At 42.8% G+C, this 18,471-nt stretch overlaps 2 protein-coding genes across 3 annotated transcripts in view; both read left to right on the top strand.

Moving 5' to 3' along the window:
• Positions 1-18,471, top strand: part of LOC308081411 (cingulin-like) — a 65,282-nt gene that overhangs the window by 33,285 nt on the left and 13,526 nt on the right. For both annotated transcript variants that reach the window (XM_080457783.1, XM_080457782.1), the window contains 6 exons: positions 3,418-3,566; positions 4,188-4,308; positions 5,989-6,201; positions 6,604-6,825; positions 16,548-16,796; positions 16,961-17,131. In XM_080457783.1, coding sequence (XP_080313909.1) covers positions 3,418-3,566; positions 4,188-4,308; positions 5,989-6,201; positions 6,604-6,825; positions 16,548-16,796; positions 16,961-17,131 — 1,125 coding nt within the window. The remainder of the gene's footprint in view (positions 1-3,417; positions 3,567-4,187; positions 4,309-5,988; positions 6,202-6,603; positions 6,826-16,547; positions 16,797-16,960; positions 17,132-18,471) is intronic.
• Positions 7,135-8,855, top strand: LOC308081416 (beta-1,3-galactosyltransferase 4-like; the record flags this gene model as incomplete). Its single annotated transcript, XM_080457788.1, has 2 exons — positions 7,135-7,167; positions 7,788-8,855. The coding sequence occupies 2 exons, from the start codon at positions 7,135-7,137 to the stop codon at positions 8,853-8,855; spliced, it is 1,101 nt and encodes a 366-aa protein (XP_080313914.1).

The following is an 18,471-nucleotide window of genomic DNA, read 5'->3' as shown; positions in this document are numbered from 1 at the left end:
TGTGTAACTCAAATTGTTGCTTCTGGGGGTCCCTGGAACAAAATATTTTGAGATTGGGGTCCACGGGCCAAATACATATCATTTTGGGGGTCCTTGACATGAACAAGTTTGAGAACCACTGTGCTATAGGGGGTGAGGTGGAGTCTGAAGAGATCAGTCTTCAGATTACGGCGGAAAATTTGAGAGTGAGTCTAAAGTTCTGACTGCACTGCAGAGTTCCACAGATGGGTGCTTGTTCTGTGATTTGTTAGTTTGTTGTTAGGCGTGATTCACCACTGATCTTGAGTACACTAGTTCCTAGGCCTGTCACAATTATTACATAATCGTCTAATCACAATTATTTGAGATAATCGCAATTATTCTTAAATAATCGTCATAATCGTTTCCATGTTGAAATTGTGACACACATCTTACAATATTAAAATAGCAGAAATGGCAGATATGGAAGCTTACAACGTTGTAAGCTTTTAGATCAGCTATTTCTGCTATTTTTACATGCATAAATTATTAAACATGTCAATAATTTCTTTTCATATTTCAGTTATTTGTCATATCTGCCCTGTGCAATTTTTTATTATCAAGCCTAAAAGGCTTGATAATGTTCCAATGTTCAACAATTAATCGTCAACTTAAATTTGTAATCGTGACAGCCCTACTGGTTCCAGTACATCACCATTTATGTGAGTAGGAGGAGGAGATTTAAGCTGAAGAGTAGTGTCATCTGCTGGCAAGGAACTGATAAACATCTGGACCTTTTTAGGGGATGATAGAACACAATGATATTTTGTTAATTTCTTAATCCCTTGGCACAGAAAACCAACTACAGGTCAATATGTACATTGAAACTATAGGATACGGATACCAGATGAACAATGAACCTAAAATCCTTTTAAATTACATCTAGTTTGCATTCTTAACATCGTGGTCAAGAAAACAAACCTACTGTAACTGACAAAACATGAGTGAGGCACTTACATGGTTAAGTCATGGCAGCATGAACCTCTCCATTTCTGACACTTTACCAAAACGGTGCCTAAAACTGTTCACAGTGGCTGGGTGGGAGTGAGCAAACAAGCGACAGCAATATTAATATAATAAGATTGTTATCCTCACGTTTGGATGGCAATGCATTGACAGTATGGTAGCTCAATGCCACTTTGGTTAAACATTTTTAACTTTATTGTCTCATCACAGGTTTACAGGTGTAAAAACTGTGGGTGATTTTTTTTTTTGTTGTTGTTGTTGTGCAAGCTCCATCGTTTTTGTCATTGCCATAAAAAGGGAAGAAGAGAGGGGGGGAGCAAGGGGAAGAGAGAAGAATTATTAATAAAACAACTATGTCTACATATTTACACTACTGCTGACAAGGAGCTCAGCCTACAATGGCTTAAAGAGTGCAACTCTTACATGTAGGTTGTGTAATTGAGACGGCATGAAATTCAGATATGGAAAGTGAAAGTTGAGGAAGAACGCAGTGAAGTACTGTACACGCATATTGACACACATACAAACGCAACATCCACAGACAGAGCTTTCCTGGTTGTAACAACCTCACACTTAAAGGGATACTTCACTTTAGGGCCGGGGAAACATTTAAAAAATATATTAAAAATAAATGAAAAAAGTTATGGAAAATTCATGGCCCCCTCACGCATTAGAGTGTCCTACTAATGCGTGAGGGGGCCATGAATTTTCCATAACTTTTTTCATTTATTTTTAATATATTTTTTAAATGTTTCCCCGGCCCGAAAGTGAAGTATCCCTTTAAGTTCAAACTGTATCTAGTTCTAGTATAAATGGCCTAGTTCTAGCATAAATGGTTTCTACGTCTAGATTTTACTCAAATGAATGGCCTTGCACCACACACATTAGCGTTAACGCATTTATAAGTAACAACAAAATATTAACGCAAGCCCTTATAGGCAGCACTAACGTCTACTTACTTGCAGACCAATTGTAGATGCTATACAGTATTTTATGAATAGTCAACAGTCAATGTGTAGCGCTGCCACATATGTGTAAAAGAGGATTCCGTTTTTATAATGGCATTTAAAAGATTATGCCTATGAATTAAAATATTCCTTAAAAGAACGCCATCCTTTAGGGTAAGGCCCTATATTTTGCGATGTTTATGTTTTAATTTTGTTATTGTTTGGAGGGTTTAAATGTTTATGTTTTCATTTTGATGTAATGAGTGATTGATTGACGGGTCCGAAAATGACTGACGTACCAAACAATGTGCGGAAGCTGCTGGCTCGCGGCCCCGAAACGAGAGACGACAAACCGACAGGGAGTCCATGGGAGACCTGGTTTAGTTTGATTAAGTATTAATCTCTTGAAAGCTATAGGTGGAAAATAGCAAAGGCCACAGTCCCTGTTTTACTCACCGGTTAAAGGGAAGAGACACTGGGGACATTCTTCTGAACTGGTGAGACCGTTTATATTTTATTTATACCCAGCGGGGGTATATGTTTGTTTTCTCCGTGGAGATCTGAGCATGCCCTTGGATTATACCGCTTCTGGAGTGGATTCAGTTTCTTTTGGATTTATTTTGGATTAACTTTCTTTCGTGCGGTTTTGGGAGCGTTTGGGAGACGCTACACGGAACTATATTGGAACAATAGGAGCGTGCGTGCGAGTGTGCGCGAGACGCGGACTTTACCGTCGGCCGCTTCATGATCTGCTATATTTGGACAATGCATGTATTATTTTCCTGTCATTGATTTAAGTAGATAAAAGGGTTAAACTTGACCACAAATATTTGGTTAAATATATTTAATAGTAACAGTCAATATATAATATCTGACCGTTACATATGGTGGCCCATACGGGGAATGATTTTAAATAAATTTTGTATTGTTTGTTTTGAATTGAACAATATGGCATCAGAACAACCAGCAGATACAGCCAAAGTTATCTCTACTCCAGTGAGTGAGAATTTGCCTGTATTTGGTATTTCACTGCAGGACCTTTCGTCACAAGAAGAAATCCAACTGATGAAATATCCTCTTTATTGAGTGATTTGTACATAGAAAATGACGATCAAAAAGTTAAAGCACATGTTGAAAATGATGACGATGATGATGATGAGGGTGATGATGATGGTGATGGGGTTGAGGCTGAATCAAATGTTGCTGGTGACAGACAGGGAATACAGTATGTTACACAGGCTGATTTTGGGGAACTTAAAGGTGAGGTGAATTCTCTGAAGGAACAGGTGATTAAGCTGGAAACTGATTTCAGAGATTCTGTAGACAGTGCCCTGAATAGAGAGACCCACCTAAGGAAATCCATTGACACTGCCCTAGCCAAGATGGAAGAGGGAACTACGGCAGGTTTACTTATCTATACTAACATGGTTCCATCATGTCAGTTAGGTTTACTTATCTATACTAACATGGTTCTTCATCATGTCAGTCTCAGGCGGGTATCGAGGCGGAGCGGCAGCGCGTCAACACGTCTGTCCGATCGCTGCACCAGCAGCTCGACGACTGCAGAGACGAGAGCAGCCACTGGATGGAGCAGTTTCACGCAACCAGAGACGAACTGAGATCCAACAAGCAGGAGTGAGTACAGGGACTACGCACGCACGCACACAGAACACAAGAAGTTCCCATATTCTCAGAACATCACCAAATACAATAAATAAATAAAAGTGTGCCATCCAGAGTTTCCGCTAGGCAATCATTTGGCCGACCACCGTGACCTGCAATATTATATTTCTCCGGCCAGATTATATATTAATCGTCCATAATGTAATTGCCGTCACACAGTGGTGTATAGTAACTAAGTGCATGTAATTGCAAATGGAGTTTGAAGTTACAATGGGTTTGCATAGGAAGGGGGCGTGTCTGATAAAATGAATATCTAAATACTGAATCAAGCGACTTAAAAACTGTGCGGGGTGCTCACAAAAGCCTGAGTAGACGATAAAATTACCAACATTTTGTTTTAAAGTGAAATATCCCTTTAATGATGGCTAGATGTAAGTGTGTTTTGCCAAGGTGGGAGTCACTGTAGACCAGCATGGTTTGACTATATGGTTTCGGGCTGTGTGTCGATATCCAGCCTGTTTAACACGGTCGTGTGTGTGTGTGTGTGTGTGTGTGCATATGTGTGTGTGTGTGTGTGCGTGTGCGTGTGTGTGTGCGCATATGTGTGTGTGTGTGTGTGTGTGCGTGCGTCAGGCTGCTCCAGGCTCGACTGGAGAAAGAGGAGTTTGAGGAGGAGCTGAACGAACTGCAGGAGAAACTGAACACGATGAAACTAAACATACCTGACCACACACACACTGACGGCCTGAACAAGGTAACACACACACGCACGCACGCACGCACGCACGCACGCACGCACGCACGCACGCACGCACGCACGCACGCACGCACGCACGCACGCACGCACGCACGCACGCACGCACGCTCGCACGCGCGCAGAACCTTAGTTTGGAGGAAAACTTTTCAGCCTTTCCACCAAACATGCCAAGGCTGTACAGTTTACAATGTAGCAGTGTTAATTGTGTTGACTAAGACTAAAAGACTAAGATTTTGATATTTAGTCGACTAAGACTAAAAAAAATCCGACGACTAAAACTAAATGGCGTGTTATTCAAAAGACTAAGACTAAATCAGAATTAAAGTAGTAATTTAAGTAAACATGAACTCTAGTCAATAAACAACAAGGTACATAGTCACATAAGAGTACAGAGTGCAGAGAGAACAGTGTAGTGCCACAAAGAAACTATAGGATACCAGGTAAACAATGAGCCTAGCATCTGTCTAAACATCATGCTATCTAAATAACATTCTGTACTTTATGGTTAATAAAAACTAATCTATGAACCAAACAAAAAAAAACATGAGAACAAGTGACCAAGATATGTCTACATAGTCCACTAGCATCACATGGAGGCAGAAGGTGGCAGGAAGGGAGAGTGAAGTGCTAGTGCATACATGGGCACATGCGGCCCCCACCTTCACTTAATGCGGCCCGCAGGTTAATATCAGAATACTGATATATTATTGCTGTTACATGACCCGCTTTAATTACTTCAGTCTATATTATTGTAGCTTAATGACTAGTATTAAAATGTTATTGTCTTTTTGTATGTCCAATGTATTTGTATTTAAAGGAATATTTCACTTTAAAATAAAAATTGCATCATTTTATCGTCTACTCAGGCTTTTGTGAGCCCCCCAGACAGTTTTTATGTTGCTTGATTCAGTATTTATATATTTGATATTTATTTTATCAGACGCCCCCTTCCTATACAAACCCGTTGTAACTTCAAACTCCTTTTTGACCATGTTAGATTTATCAAAAACATCCGTCCTTGGTTCCTACTAATACGTGAGGGGGCGTGTTTTTTCGATTTCTTTTTCTTTTCTTTTATTTAATTTTTGTATTGTATTAGTTTTTTTCATTTTCCAAAAACATGATTAAAAATAAATGACAAAAGTAATTGAAAAAACACTCCTCACGTATTAGGAGGGCAATATGAGTCACCAGAACCAAGGACGGGTGTTTTTGATGAATCTAACAATCTATCTAATAAGTATAACTAAATGCATTTGAAATTAAATAAAAAATTTACTTTTCAGGATTCCAATAAAAAAATAGCCCAATAAAATCAGGATTCCAATTCAAAAATTGAGCTTGTAGTTCTGCTATTTTGCTACTTTTGTGTGACATAGGATTTCGAAGTACGCCATTAATTTAGGAAAAAAGTTAAAATACGGAGATAAGAGATGTCTGCCTGACAGTATATGCAATGTGGCCCTCTGGAGTGAGAGTGGAAATATAGTGGCCCTCTCTATCATCAAAGTTGCATCACCCCTGCATCAAATGGAGGCAGAAGGTGGCAGGAAGGGAGGGTAAAGTGCCAGTGGGTGAGTTGGTCGGGCTCTAAAATGCATGCGTGTGCGTGTGCGTGTGTGTGTGTGTGTGTGTGTGTGTGTGTGTGTGTGTGTGTGTGTGTGTGTGTGTGTTCAGGAAGTGGAGCGTTGTCGTGCTGAGCTGAACGGCTCCAAGGCCGAGGTGGAGAAACACAAGTCAGAGATGGACAAGAAGGTTCTGGAACTGATCCACACCAAGAAGGCCCACCAGGAGCAGGAGGCGGAGCTAAAGTATGAGATTGACAGGCTAATCAACCAATTGCAGAAAGCCAAAGAGGACTGCGGCAAGGCACAGGAGAAAAATAAAAAGGTGGGTTCATCTGGCGTCGTTTCCATCTTAAACGTTTAAGCGTCAGTGGTTCTCAAACTTTTTTCATGTCAAGGACCACCCAAAATGATGTGTATGTGATTGCGGACCCCCATCTCAAAATATGTTGTTCCAGGGACCCCCCCAAAAGCAAGGATTTGAGTTACAAATGTTTGCTTTAAAAATATGTATTCAAAGGTTTGCACAAATTCAGGATTTTTCAAAAAATTGCAGATCTACAAGCTCATTGTGAGCTTGTACACAGTATCTGCTATTTTTGAATAGCCAAAGTATAAGATAATGGTTAAGGTGGTTAAATCTAAAATTAGCTTCTAGCTCTAGCCTCTTCCAGAGCCATGCTGTTAAAACACCCCGCACTAATAGTTGTGTTGCTTGTGTACACAGCTCCTCGATCCAGTAGTCATGTCAGAGTTGGAGGTGAAGCTCGCCGAGTCCAGAGGAGAGGTGAGTCTGCTCAGAGACAAGCTGTCCTCCGCCGAGGCGGAGCTGGACACCAGTAAGACGCTCTGCAGCACCGCCCACATGGAGCTGAAGGACGGGAGAGACATGCAGCAGGAGCAGGAGAAGACCAACGCTCGCCTCCGAGACAAGATCTCATCCCTGGAGGTAAACGTCTCACCATTTTGTCGACTAAAACTATGACGAAAAATGTCCATCGACTACCTTTTTTCACTGACAAAAACTAAATAGAAACAAATTAAAAACTAAGCTACGATGACTAAAACTAGACTGAATATATTGACAATTTCGTCAACAAATAAAACTAGACTAAAATGTTAGTGAGGGACTAGTGGAGAAGAGATCCAGTAGAACTAAAAGACAAGTCATTTTATGTTTGCTTGCGCTCGGCTGTTGCGCTCTGAAAATAGCAGATCTACAATCTCACAACAAGCTTGTAGATCGGCTATTTTCAGCATGCAACTTGAGGACATGTCCAAGCATGCAAGTGTAAAATCAGCCATTACGACGCCATCAAGGCCCGGCAAAATACATTTTAGTCGATGAAGGGTCCTTTCAGGCGGCAAGCGGCCAACGCACCTATGTATGAATGAAATTAATGAATGAAATTTTCGTGTCATGCCACCATTTTGGCCCATCCCATATCCCTTCTTTGGTCTAGTACTCAGAAGAGCACCTGGAGATGTTACTTGGTGCTCACCAAATAGATGTGTGGCTTCAGGAAGTAAATTCCTGTCCCAGCGGTCCCAGCTGTTGGTACGCAAATGCGCTTCCCTTCGTCTGATGTGCCGCGCAGCATGCATTTTGACGACGCATGCGCACCAGTTATGTTCACCCCTGCATATAACTCAAGATAACCTCTTAAATGTCCAAGAAGGAAGCACCTGTTAGGCTTTTTCTATGGTCTCTATGCATCGCGCACAACAACATACTGGGCATTTGATACGTCACGTGTGACGTCACTGTAGTCAGAAGAAAAGCCCATGTATTGAATATAAATCAGGCCTTACGAGTCGTGACACACAATTAAAGGAACTGTTGACAGCTGAGGAGACTATGGCGAAATAAACTAATTTCATGTTGGGACGGGTGCTTTCCGATTTGGACAGAAAGGGAGCAGGTTTGGGATTTTGCCTTTTGTCGTTGCTGCGATAGTGGTTGCTGCCTTGCTAGCGCTGCTCTTTGTGGACTCAATTGAATTATGGGTCACTGCTATGTACATGAACACAGTGGTGGAGCCACATGTGGGTAGCATTCCTCCCCAGGGTGTCCCTCCGACGAGACCGGAGGAGTTCTTGCTCATGCCCAGTCCTCTGGTTTGTCAACGTGCAGAGCCTTATCTCCTCATTATGGTCGTGTCTGCACCTGCCAATCAGAGAGCCCGCCGGGCTATCCGGGAGAGTTGGGGAGGGGAGGTTGAGGTGAGGGGTCTCCGGGCCATGACTTTGTTCATGGTTGGCGAGGTGTCCGACCCCGGCCTGGCCGAGCTGTTGACCGAGGAGGCCCAGGAGCACGGAGACCTGATCCAGGGCCGTTTTCTGGACAGCTATTCCAACCTCACCCTCAAGACTCTGGGCATAATGGGCTGGGCCCGTCGCTTCTGTCCCCAGGCCCACTTCATGGCCAAAGTGGACGACGATGTGTTTTTTAACCCCGCCGCTCTGCTGCGCTTCCTGAACAGGGGCCGCGACCCCGAACAAGGAGACCTCTACCTCGGCCGGGTGCACCCTAGGGATGCTCCGACCCGTGACCCGGACAGCCAGCACTACCTCCCTTCCGAGGCGTACCCTACCGATGTCTTCCCAGATTACTGTAGCGGCACGGCCTATGTCCTCTCTCGCTCTGCCCTGCTCAAAATGTCCCCGGCGGCCGCTGCCACACCCCTGTCCACCCCTCTGCCCCCCGAGGACGTGTTCGTCGGGCTGTGTGCCCGTGCAGCTGGAGTGCTGCCCACGCACAGCCCGCTGTTCTCTGGAGGACCAGCCGTGCCCTACGGGCGTTGTTGTTACCAGGCCATGGTGTCCGTCCACCACGTCGCACCCCGGGAAATTCTGCGTTACTGGGCGGATAGCCACTCTTCATCCCCTTGCTCTTGGTTGGAAATGCGTGCGTCTCTGGCCGTTTGCAAAGTCAGGGCCATGCTTGGGGCAACTCTGGGCCTGGAGCAGGGCTTGTAAAGATGTTCTGCCTGACTTACTGTACGTACACGTGCTAGGGGCTGTGCCTTGCTTTAACTCATTGACTGCCACTGACGAGTATACTCGTCATTTCAATCCAAGGCTCACACCGCCATGGACCAGTCACTTGACACGTGGTGTTTTTAGTGGTTTACGATAGAGGCCGCTCTTCCGCAGTCTTTGGATGATGATGATGATGAAGAAGAGTACAGCCAAAGATCAAAATCAAGATGGTAGTCACCGTGTATAGGATTTATAAAAATATTTATATATGCTTTCTGTTGCTTTTTGGCGACAACAAGCTTCGTTCAACAGCCAATAACTATTGAACGGATTATCTTGAGGGCACCCTTTTTTTTCTCAGATTCTACGAGACTACTATGTCTTTTAAAGCGATCGGCGGGTGGATCATTGTGAAGAAGAATATTTTATGATTTTTCAAAGGTTAGTGAAAACGCTCGGATTCACTGGCAAGGGCAGCTATAGACGATGTTTTAACTCTAGCAGTCAATGAATAGTACAAGCACTCTGGCTCTGAAGGCACACTGAGAAAATAATATAGTGCAGGAACAAACCCTCAAAAAGAGCCTTAGTTTTTGCCAGACCCAGGGGGTCGGCCTACATGAGGCTTTGTCGGTCTGTCCCTCTTTTCCTACCTGTGTCCCTCTTTTTCTACCTGTCCCCTTGATTGGCCAAGCTTCGCCTGACGTAGTGCTCTGATCTTCAACCACTAGGGGTCTGGCAGTGCAAAAAAAAACGCCTACCCTGAAAGAGGGAGTTCCAAGTCATTTTCTACCTGCTGGTTGTTTTTGCCAGACCCAGAGGGTCGGCCTACATGAGGCTTTGTCGGTCAGTCTGTCCCTCTTTTCCTCGGTCTGTCCCTCTTTTCCTCTGCACACACGTCATGCGAAGTCCGGCCATTCAGATTTCAGCCACTAGGGGTCTGGCAGTACCAGGTCTCCTGGTTCCCTTGTTACATCATACTTGCACAGATGGTCTACAGGTAGTGTCCCTGTTCTGATCCTAAAACAATCATAATACCAATATTTGGTTCTATTGTGAATCAGCATGCTTTTATATAAGGCCTTATTATAGCCGGAAATAGCAAAAAGTGGACTTTTCTGAGAAAAATCCACATGTAATACTGGTCCTACTCTTCTATCAGGGGTAGAACAAAATGTGACCTTGTTTTTTCATATCGTTAAGATGTCCTCTTCATGAAATAGATTTGAACTTTTACTGCAAATGTCGTGAAATGTATCCATGAGATGATTCACCACATTTGTAAATAAAAATAAAAATGCAGAAAAATCCCTACCTTCCCTGAAAAGGGTAGTTCCAAGTTAATCCTGCTCCATTGTCCACCTACTGGTTGGATTTACATCATATTTGCACAGATTGTGTACAGGTAGGAACACCCAAAACAACCAGAAAGATAGGTCAAGATATGCTGTATTGTGAATCAGCAGGCTTTTATAGGCTCCTAGGCCTTGTTAAATAGTATATTATGAAGTTATTATTGTAAAAAAAATTATATATATTTTTTCCTTATCTATAAATACTGTAAAATGCCTATAAACAAAATGATTGCTTAAATAACAGGACATATATTCTGATACCATGTTTTTACCTACTTCATATTCATGTGGAATCTAAGGATGTTTCTCAGGTAGGCCTAATATCTCTATGCTTCAAAACAGCTGGCATGACAAAATATTGTTTTATAAGCCTTCTATGGTGGCCAGACTTAAAGGGCAAGACCACTTTGGTAGAGGTTTGGGTTGTGCAGTTACCTTGCCATGATGTAACGCACTGTTTTACCGTTACAATGTAAGTCAATGAGGAGTATATTTAGAATTATCAATTTCTAATCAATGGAGCAATCATTTTTGATTTCTTGTCCACATTTGGAGTTGCATCAAATACACAAACCAAACCTCTACCAAAGTGGTCTTGCCCTTTAAAATGCTGTATGGGCTAAGTAGAATACACTACTGTGTGCCATTCTTAATGAATGGTAAATGGTGCATTTATATAGCGCTTTTATCCAAAGCGCTTACATAGATTGTGCATTACATTTACCCATTCACACACACATTCATACACCGATGACAGAGGAAACCATGCAAGGCACCAACCTGCTCATCGGGAGCAATTAGGGGTTCAGCGTCTTGCTCAAGGACACTTCGACACCAACTCTGGGGGAGCCCGGGATCGAACTGGGAACCTCATGTTTCCCATCCGGCCGGGGTGCCGCGCGAGAAAGAAAAGGACGCTTCACTGGTGCGCTTCGATGTTCTAAATTCCGCTTTTTTCGCCGTTGTTTTTGCATCACGCCGTTTGCCGTTTGGTGTCACCCCCATGGTTGGTGCCCTGTGCTGCGCTGATTTTATCCGCCAGATTGGGACGTTCACGGCATATTTTGCACCATCACGGTGCGTTCATCATCGGTGACGAATCCGTCCCCTCCCCCTCCGCCTAATGGCTGTGCATGGGGCCGACTTGTGCTTTAGCGTGATTGTGTGAGTGTCCAACAGCGGTCCCAGCTGTTGGTGCGCGAAAGCGCTTCCCTTCGTCTGATTATATGACACATTACACAGAAAGAAAACAAGACATTAACAGTCCATTAACAGTCCTTCCTGTTCATATTATGTCCTTCCTTATAACATACCAAATAAATAAAACATGCATACAGTAATTATATGAACAAAATAAGAACAAAAAAAGACAATGCCATTTTACATGTAAGTGGCCCTCCTCCTCATTGACCAGGCCTTGTCAAGAAATGAAGCAAATGAAAAAAAATCTTGTTGAAATAGACGTTTCAGTTTCTCCGAGTCATCCAACCACACAAATTCATACTTAGGATCTACCTTATTAAAAAATAATTCACTAATTCACCTACAGTATGTAATTCACTTTCAATTATTTGGGACGTGCAGAGAAGTTGAGGGGCGGTGAGGCGAATTTTCACGCGCGTGCTCGTTTGTGCACACGCGGCAAAAGCTGGATTGTGGTGAGTTTTTGTTTTCTCTGCACCGCGCAGGAGGACAAAACAACAATGAACGCGGCGCGATCACTGCTGATCCGAGCGGTAACGCCCGCGTGGACCGCTTCCTGTCTGTCACGACCTTAAATCAACTGTAGATTTAGTCTACTATAATTTTATGATATTTAGTCGACTAAAACTAGACTAAAACCAAAACATTTAAGATGACTAAAATATGACTAAAACTAAATGGAATTGTATTCAAAAGACTATATGACTAAATCAAAATTTGCCGTAAAAATCAACACTGCATCTCACTGACACACACCGCCTCCAAAATCATTGATTGCCTGATTCACTAAGCTGTTCGTAAATGGAGCCTAAAGGGGTGCGTATTTTCGATGAGCACAGTCTTGCGTGCTCACCAAACGGCGTGTACACAGCCTTTTGTTTGTGCGTATCGCAGGCGTAACGAATTTTTGCCTGACAGTCACGAGCGAGCTTCCGTGTAGATCATGTAGTTCTCAACCAGTGGTCCGGGAACCACCAGTGGTCCCTGACCCTCAGGGAGGGGAACCCTCTGTTCCAGCTGGTCCCCAGCTAAATGATGGAGAGTTGGTAACCAAATGGACCCTTATAGATATTTAACCCTTGAGAGCGTAAAATGAAACCAAATGGACCAGTAAGGGTCCATTAAAAATCCATTTTACAATAATTTAACAAGGGTTAAATTATTGTTACACATCAGCATTACTTAATTAAATAATTGTTATTTTGATCAACGTTTGCCTGTTATCTCTCCTATGGAACCAACATCAGTACAGCATGGAATTGTGGACAAAATCGTATCCAACGATAACAAAATATTCCAAGTCTTGGGTCTGACAGTTTAAATCTCATTAAACGGTGGTTCCGTGGCTCAAATGCCGAATAAATAATGGACCTTGATATGAAAAGTGTTGAAAACCCCTGGTGTAGATCATTCACGCCCCATTTAACACCATAAAAGGCAACCGGAAACTCTGACCATAAATGTCATCACGCTTCAAAATGGACAGATCTACAAGCTTGCAATGTGGCGGTACGCACCCACCTGACAACTTGTAGATCAGCACAAGCGAGTCCCTCACGCTGAACGTTAATAAAGTAAATATAGCCTACTCTCACGTGTAATGAGAATATAAGAAGTGAATTTACAAAGTTTAACCTCACGACCAAAAGCTAATCAAACTTGGAATGGAAATTATATAAGCCCTTTCTACTAAACCATTGCTCACTCACCTTTGCCGAGGTAAAAAGATGATGCTGGAATCCGCCACTATCCGTTATTTTTATCAGAGCTTTATTGATTACTGAGGGGAATCTGTCCTTTGGACGAACCCTCCATTGTCCGACTCCTACATCGGAATTGGAAATGGCATAATGCACACAGCTAGATTTCACCCATACTGCATGCTCATCAAGGTAAGACTGTGTTCATGTGATGTGGTCAATATTAGAAAGTAATAGCGCAACATTGGAGTTGGCATGAAAGCCCAATAGCGAAACTGTGGCCACACTTGCAAAAACGGCAAACACGCCGAGGGAATTCTGCAATTTTCTTTGCCAGTTTCAATAATGTATGGAAAATTTTCAGCAGATTAATTCATACAGATTAATAGAAACATCATACTCAGTGTGTCAGTATATGTATATGTATGCTTTAATTCAGAAGGTTATGTTAGAGCTGGAATGCACTACTGCTTGATGTGAAGAGTGCACGCTGCAGTTACAAGAAGAGTCACTAGAGGGCAGAAGAGTACTTTGCAACAGCTTGAGGTTCCTCACCTGTAAATGGAAATATCTTTTCTTTTTCTTGACAGTGTGATTTTTTTAAAAGGTAAATTGAAAAATGTAAAGTCTAATTGAATCATAGATTTGGAGAACCTATCAACATATCAAATGCCATTAACCACTTCAATCCTACAGTATGCTTAGTTGACCGGGGTTCCCCAGGGGTCTATATTAGACCCCCTCCTTTTTCCCTCTACACAAATCTAGTCACCGAAAATAGCCGATCTACAAACTCACGATGTGTCACAGTGTGAGACATCGTGAGCTTGTAGATCGACTATTTTTGAAAAATGTTCTGCCGTTTTCGACACATTCTCGCCTATTATGACATGCAAGTAAGGGTGATGTAAAGCCTACTTAGTTGCACGCTGGTGTTGTGAAAATAGCCCTCCTACAAGCTTGTAGATCACCTATTTTCATCACACAACACCGCGTGCAACGTACATGGATTAAAGTTCTCAGTCGACACAACTGATTTCAGTAATTTTTATAATATTAAAGGAGCACTGTGTAACTTTTTAACAACTATATAGCACATTATGTCCCACAAAATTATAAAGTTACATGTTTAACCCATTGAGACCTGAAGCCGATTCTACATGTCTCCTAAATCTCAACAGTATTCTGAAAAACGTATGTTTCTGTATCAGTGGTGCTCAATCTTTTTCATGTCAAGGACCCCCAAAATTATATGTATTTCGCCGCCGACCCCCATCAAAATATTTTGTTCCAGGGACCGCCCAGAAGCAAAGATTTGAGTTAAAAATTTTCGCTTTAAAAATATATATATTCAAAGATTTGGACACATTTTCACGATTTTTCAAAAATAGCAGATCTACAAGCTCATAGCGCGGCACTCGGTGCCGCGCTATGAGCTTGTATATCTGCTATTTTTGAATAGCCCAAAGTGTAAGATAATGCTTTTTAGCTCAAATCTAAAAATGAGACAGTTCCAGGTCTCAATGGGTTAAACAATAACAATCATCCTTCCATAAATGTATAGACTCGGGAGCGGGGGGGGGGGGGTCCGGCTGCGTCATTTGGGAACGTACGGGACCGGTTGGCAAATCCCGCCCCCGACTGTCTCCACTGGCTGAATAACACCTGCTTGAAAGGTACATAGGTGCGCCTTGCTGTATGTTATGCCACGCAGTTAGTGACAGGACACTTTTACTAAAAAAACACAATATAAAAGACAGCTTTTGTGCATTTGTGCAGTAGGAGAGGCGTTCTCCCATGCCCTATTTTCATGTACAGTTTGCGTTATGTACCGTTCTATTTTTTGGCGGAATAGTCGCGTACAGTACTCATGTGAGATATATGACTACTAATGAGACGAGGCGTTTGGTGACGAGAATTATCAATATAGCATCCATGATCCAGCGGGGTTTGACCAACCGGTCCCATACGTTCCCAAATCACGCGTCCCTGCTATAGGGGCTTGACTGTATTACTATGTATAGGGGAGACAATGAGTTTCATCCTGGCATTTGCCAAGGCAGAACTCCCAGTCAAAGCGAAGACTAACCAATCACAGCGCATCCTCACCGGACGTGCTTGCAGAGACTCTTGGGTAATGACGTCAAAGACGTTGGCCGCCATGTTATTTGTGTCCAAAGTGGCCACTGATACCCCAAATTACATAGTGCTGCTTTAAAGTGTATTAGAATGTGTCAAACTAGCAATAGAATACATGTTATATTGCTTACATTGATGTTCAGAAGCATTCTACATAAAACCTTAATATATTAGGGTTTTATGGTAATATATTAATTAGGATATTTCATAAAAGCAAAGGTTAAAGTTTATTCCACTGCTGGGCTGTATGTAGAACAATAAGAACATACGATAGGTACAGATAATACCTAAACATCATACTTCTACATATTGCGCTAATTGTTTTGGAAACAGCACTAGTGTGGAGGAGTCCTTTCACACTGTTTCATAAATCACAGACTGGGACAGTCGTCAGATTAGTTGTTGCTTTAACCCATTACGACCGGGAACGCATCTGTGTGTGTATGTGTGTGTGTGTGTGTGTGTGTGTGTGTACACACACACACATACACACATACACACACACATTTTTAATACAAATCTTTGCTTCTGGGGGTCCCTGGAACAAAATGTTTTCAGGTGGGGGTCCGCGGCCAAATACATATCATTTTGGTTGGTCCTTGACATGAAAAGGTTTGAGCACCACTGATATTATAGCAACATACGTTTTTTTTTTTTTTTCCAAAAAACTGTAGAAGACATTTGTAGAATCCCCAGAAGCAAAGATTTGAGTTACAAATGTTCACTTTAAAAGATTATATATCTCTGCTGTCCGGCAAAAATCTTATCATTGATAAGAACAGCTGAATGGACCTCCAAGCTCACAATGAGGTTGGAGGTCAAAAGGGGGTGGAGCCTGGAGTCAGCAAAACCAGCTAACTCCACCCCCCTTTGGTGGACTTAGCTGGTTTAGCAGAAAGTTTGAGGATCCAATGGAGTTAGCTGGTTTTGTCAGAAGTGCTTTTTAATGCTTTTCATTGGTTCAATATTTAAAAAAAAAATCAACACAGAGATGTAAAGGATGTTCAATAGCACCGATTTATGAAAAAAATGCATAAGCGGAAAAATGGAGTTGGCTGGTTTCTGGCAGACAGCAACGATATATTCAAAGATTTTCAAAATTTTTCAAAAATAGCAGATCTACAAGCTCATAGCGCGGCACTCGTGCCGCGCTATGAGCTTGTAGATCTGCTATTTTTGAATAGCCAAATAAATCTAAAAAAATTACACACAGATGCTTTCCCGGTCTTAATGGGCTAATCCCTGAACGCAGTATACAACAAAGCCCTTTTTTCTTTACGTCTTGTGTGCAGACCCGGCTTCAGGCCAACGCCACGGAGAACTCCGAGTCGGAGCTGACCCTCCACACCGAGGTGAGAGGACTGCGGGCCGAGCTGGACGACACCAAGAGGCTCTCCTCTCGCCTGGGCCAGGAGCACTACGAGCTGGGCTTGCGCCTGGAGGAGACGGAGAAAGAGAGGGAGACGCTCAGACACAACGTCGGCCAACTGGAGGAGAGCAAACGACAGCAGGACAGAGCTCTGGAGAAACTCAAGAACGAGGTGAGAGAGGGTAGAGCCCGAAATAATGTGTGTGTATGTATGTATATTTATTTATTTTTACATATCGTTGCTGTTGGGCAGAAACCAGCTAACTCCATTTTGACGCTTTTGATTTTTTTTGACGCTTTTGCATTTTTTTCTCCGTGCGTGTGTGTGTGTGTCAGTATGGGTCTCTGAGCGTCTCCTCTGGGGAGGAGGCGCAGGCCCTCCGGGCTCAGCTGGAGGAGCAGAGAGACCGAGCGCGTAAGGAGATGCAGGAGACCCAGAGACATGGCACTGAGGTCCAGACTTCACTGGAGAGAAACACGCAGAGTCTGAAGAGACTGGAGGAGGAGGTGAGACAGCCTGGTTCCAGACCAATCTGCCATAGCAAAAAAAAATGATGAGGTCTGGCCCCTCTCAATAGAAATTGGATTTCTCTCCCTCCGAAGTTGTGAGGGACCTATCAGGTAGAGTTCTCAACGGGCCTGAAAATTAAGGCTCGGCCCTAACTGGGCCCGAACCCGAGTATTACCGTCATGTTAGGCCCGAAAGCCCGAAAAAACCAGAGGGAAAAAAAAAGGAAAAAAAATATTTTTTTTTTTTTTTTTTTTATAATTTTTTAAAAATTATTATTCTGTTCTGAATGTGTATTTATCTATTATGAAGATGGTGCTGACGGCGCTGACTGACGTTAACTTACACTGTGCTGATTTAAATTAAGTGAAATCCTTGTGTTGCTCACGGACACACCTCTGTGCAATGCAATGCATCGTCTGCATTTCTCTGCCTCTCTAGACCGAGTCTCCGTCTCCTCTCCCCCCCTGACTGTCTGAGACCGACTCGAGACTGTTGTTAACCTATTAGCTTAAGTTTACACGTGTTGGGTGAAAAATATTATAATACTGAACTAAACGCGGGTGGATAACATTTTATTGTGAAAATCAGAGAGCACTGTTTCCGCCACTTGTGTAACTTAACACAGCGCGCCGGCATAGAGCACGGTGGTCAGTTATCTTAACTCACAAAAACACATTGAACATCCTGTTAAACCTTCAAATTAAAACCATATGACGACGTAAACAATGACACATGTGTAGTGTACTGCTTGTATGCATGTTCTCGCACGTGGCTAAAGTGGCTATATATGGAAAGCTAGCTCCTGCGTTCTTCAATTGATTTCTGAACGAACCTGACCACTGAATGTACCGCTATTGTTGAAGGCTGGTGTAGACCAACTTTATTTGCCGTGGGTTTTTGTACTGGAGTCGCAGAAAATATCACTTTCTGTTTCTTTTTCCTCGGTAGGTTTCACTGTTTTAAAATACTTGCTTAAGTATGCACACTTTGCAGCTGTTGCACAAATATCTCTTGTATCCTCTCATTATGTTTTTGAGCTCCTAATTATTTTGTTTCCCCAAATTCGACTTGTAAACAAGTGGTGAATGAAATCACAGAAGACTCGTCCCTAAACACACTCGCCCCGGGTCTAATCCGGCGGCCTCTGTCCGCGAAATGAATGGGGGCGAGTGTGTTTTGGGGCGAACGTTCCGGTTACCATCGGAACGCTCGCCCAGAATCGTTTTTTTTAACTCTCTCGCTTTGCTGCCTGAGCCCTGAGCAGCACAGTGCAAGTTAACGCCAGTCAGTCAGCCCCGTCAGCGCCATCTTCATAATAGATAAATACACATTCAGA

This window comes from Gymnoscopelus braueri, assembly GCF_963280865.1.
Source record: "Gymnoscopelus braueri genome assembly, contig: SCAFFOLD_94, whole genome shotgun sequence".
NCBI lineage: Eukaryota > Metazoa > Chordata > Actinopteri > Myctophiformes > Myctophidae > Gymnoscopelus > Gymnoscopelus braueri.
Note: the sequence above shows the minus strand (reverse complement) of the source record. Positions and strands in the feature narration are given on the sequence as shown.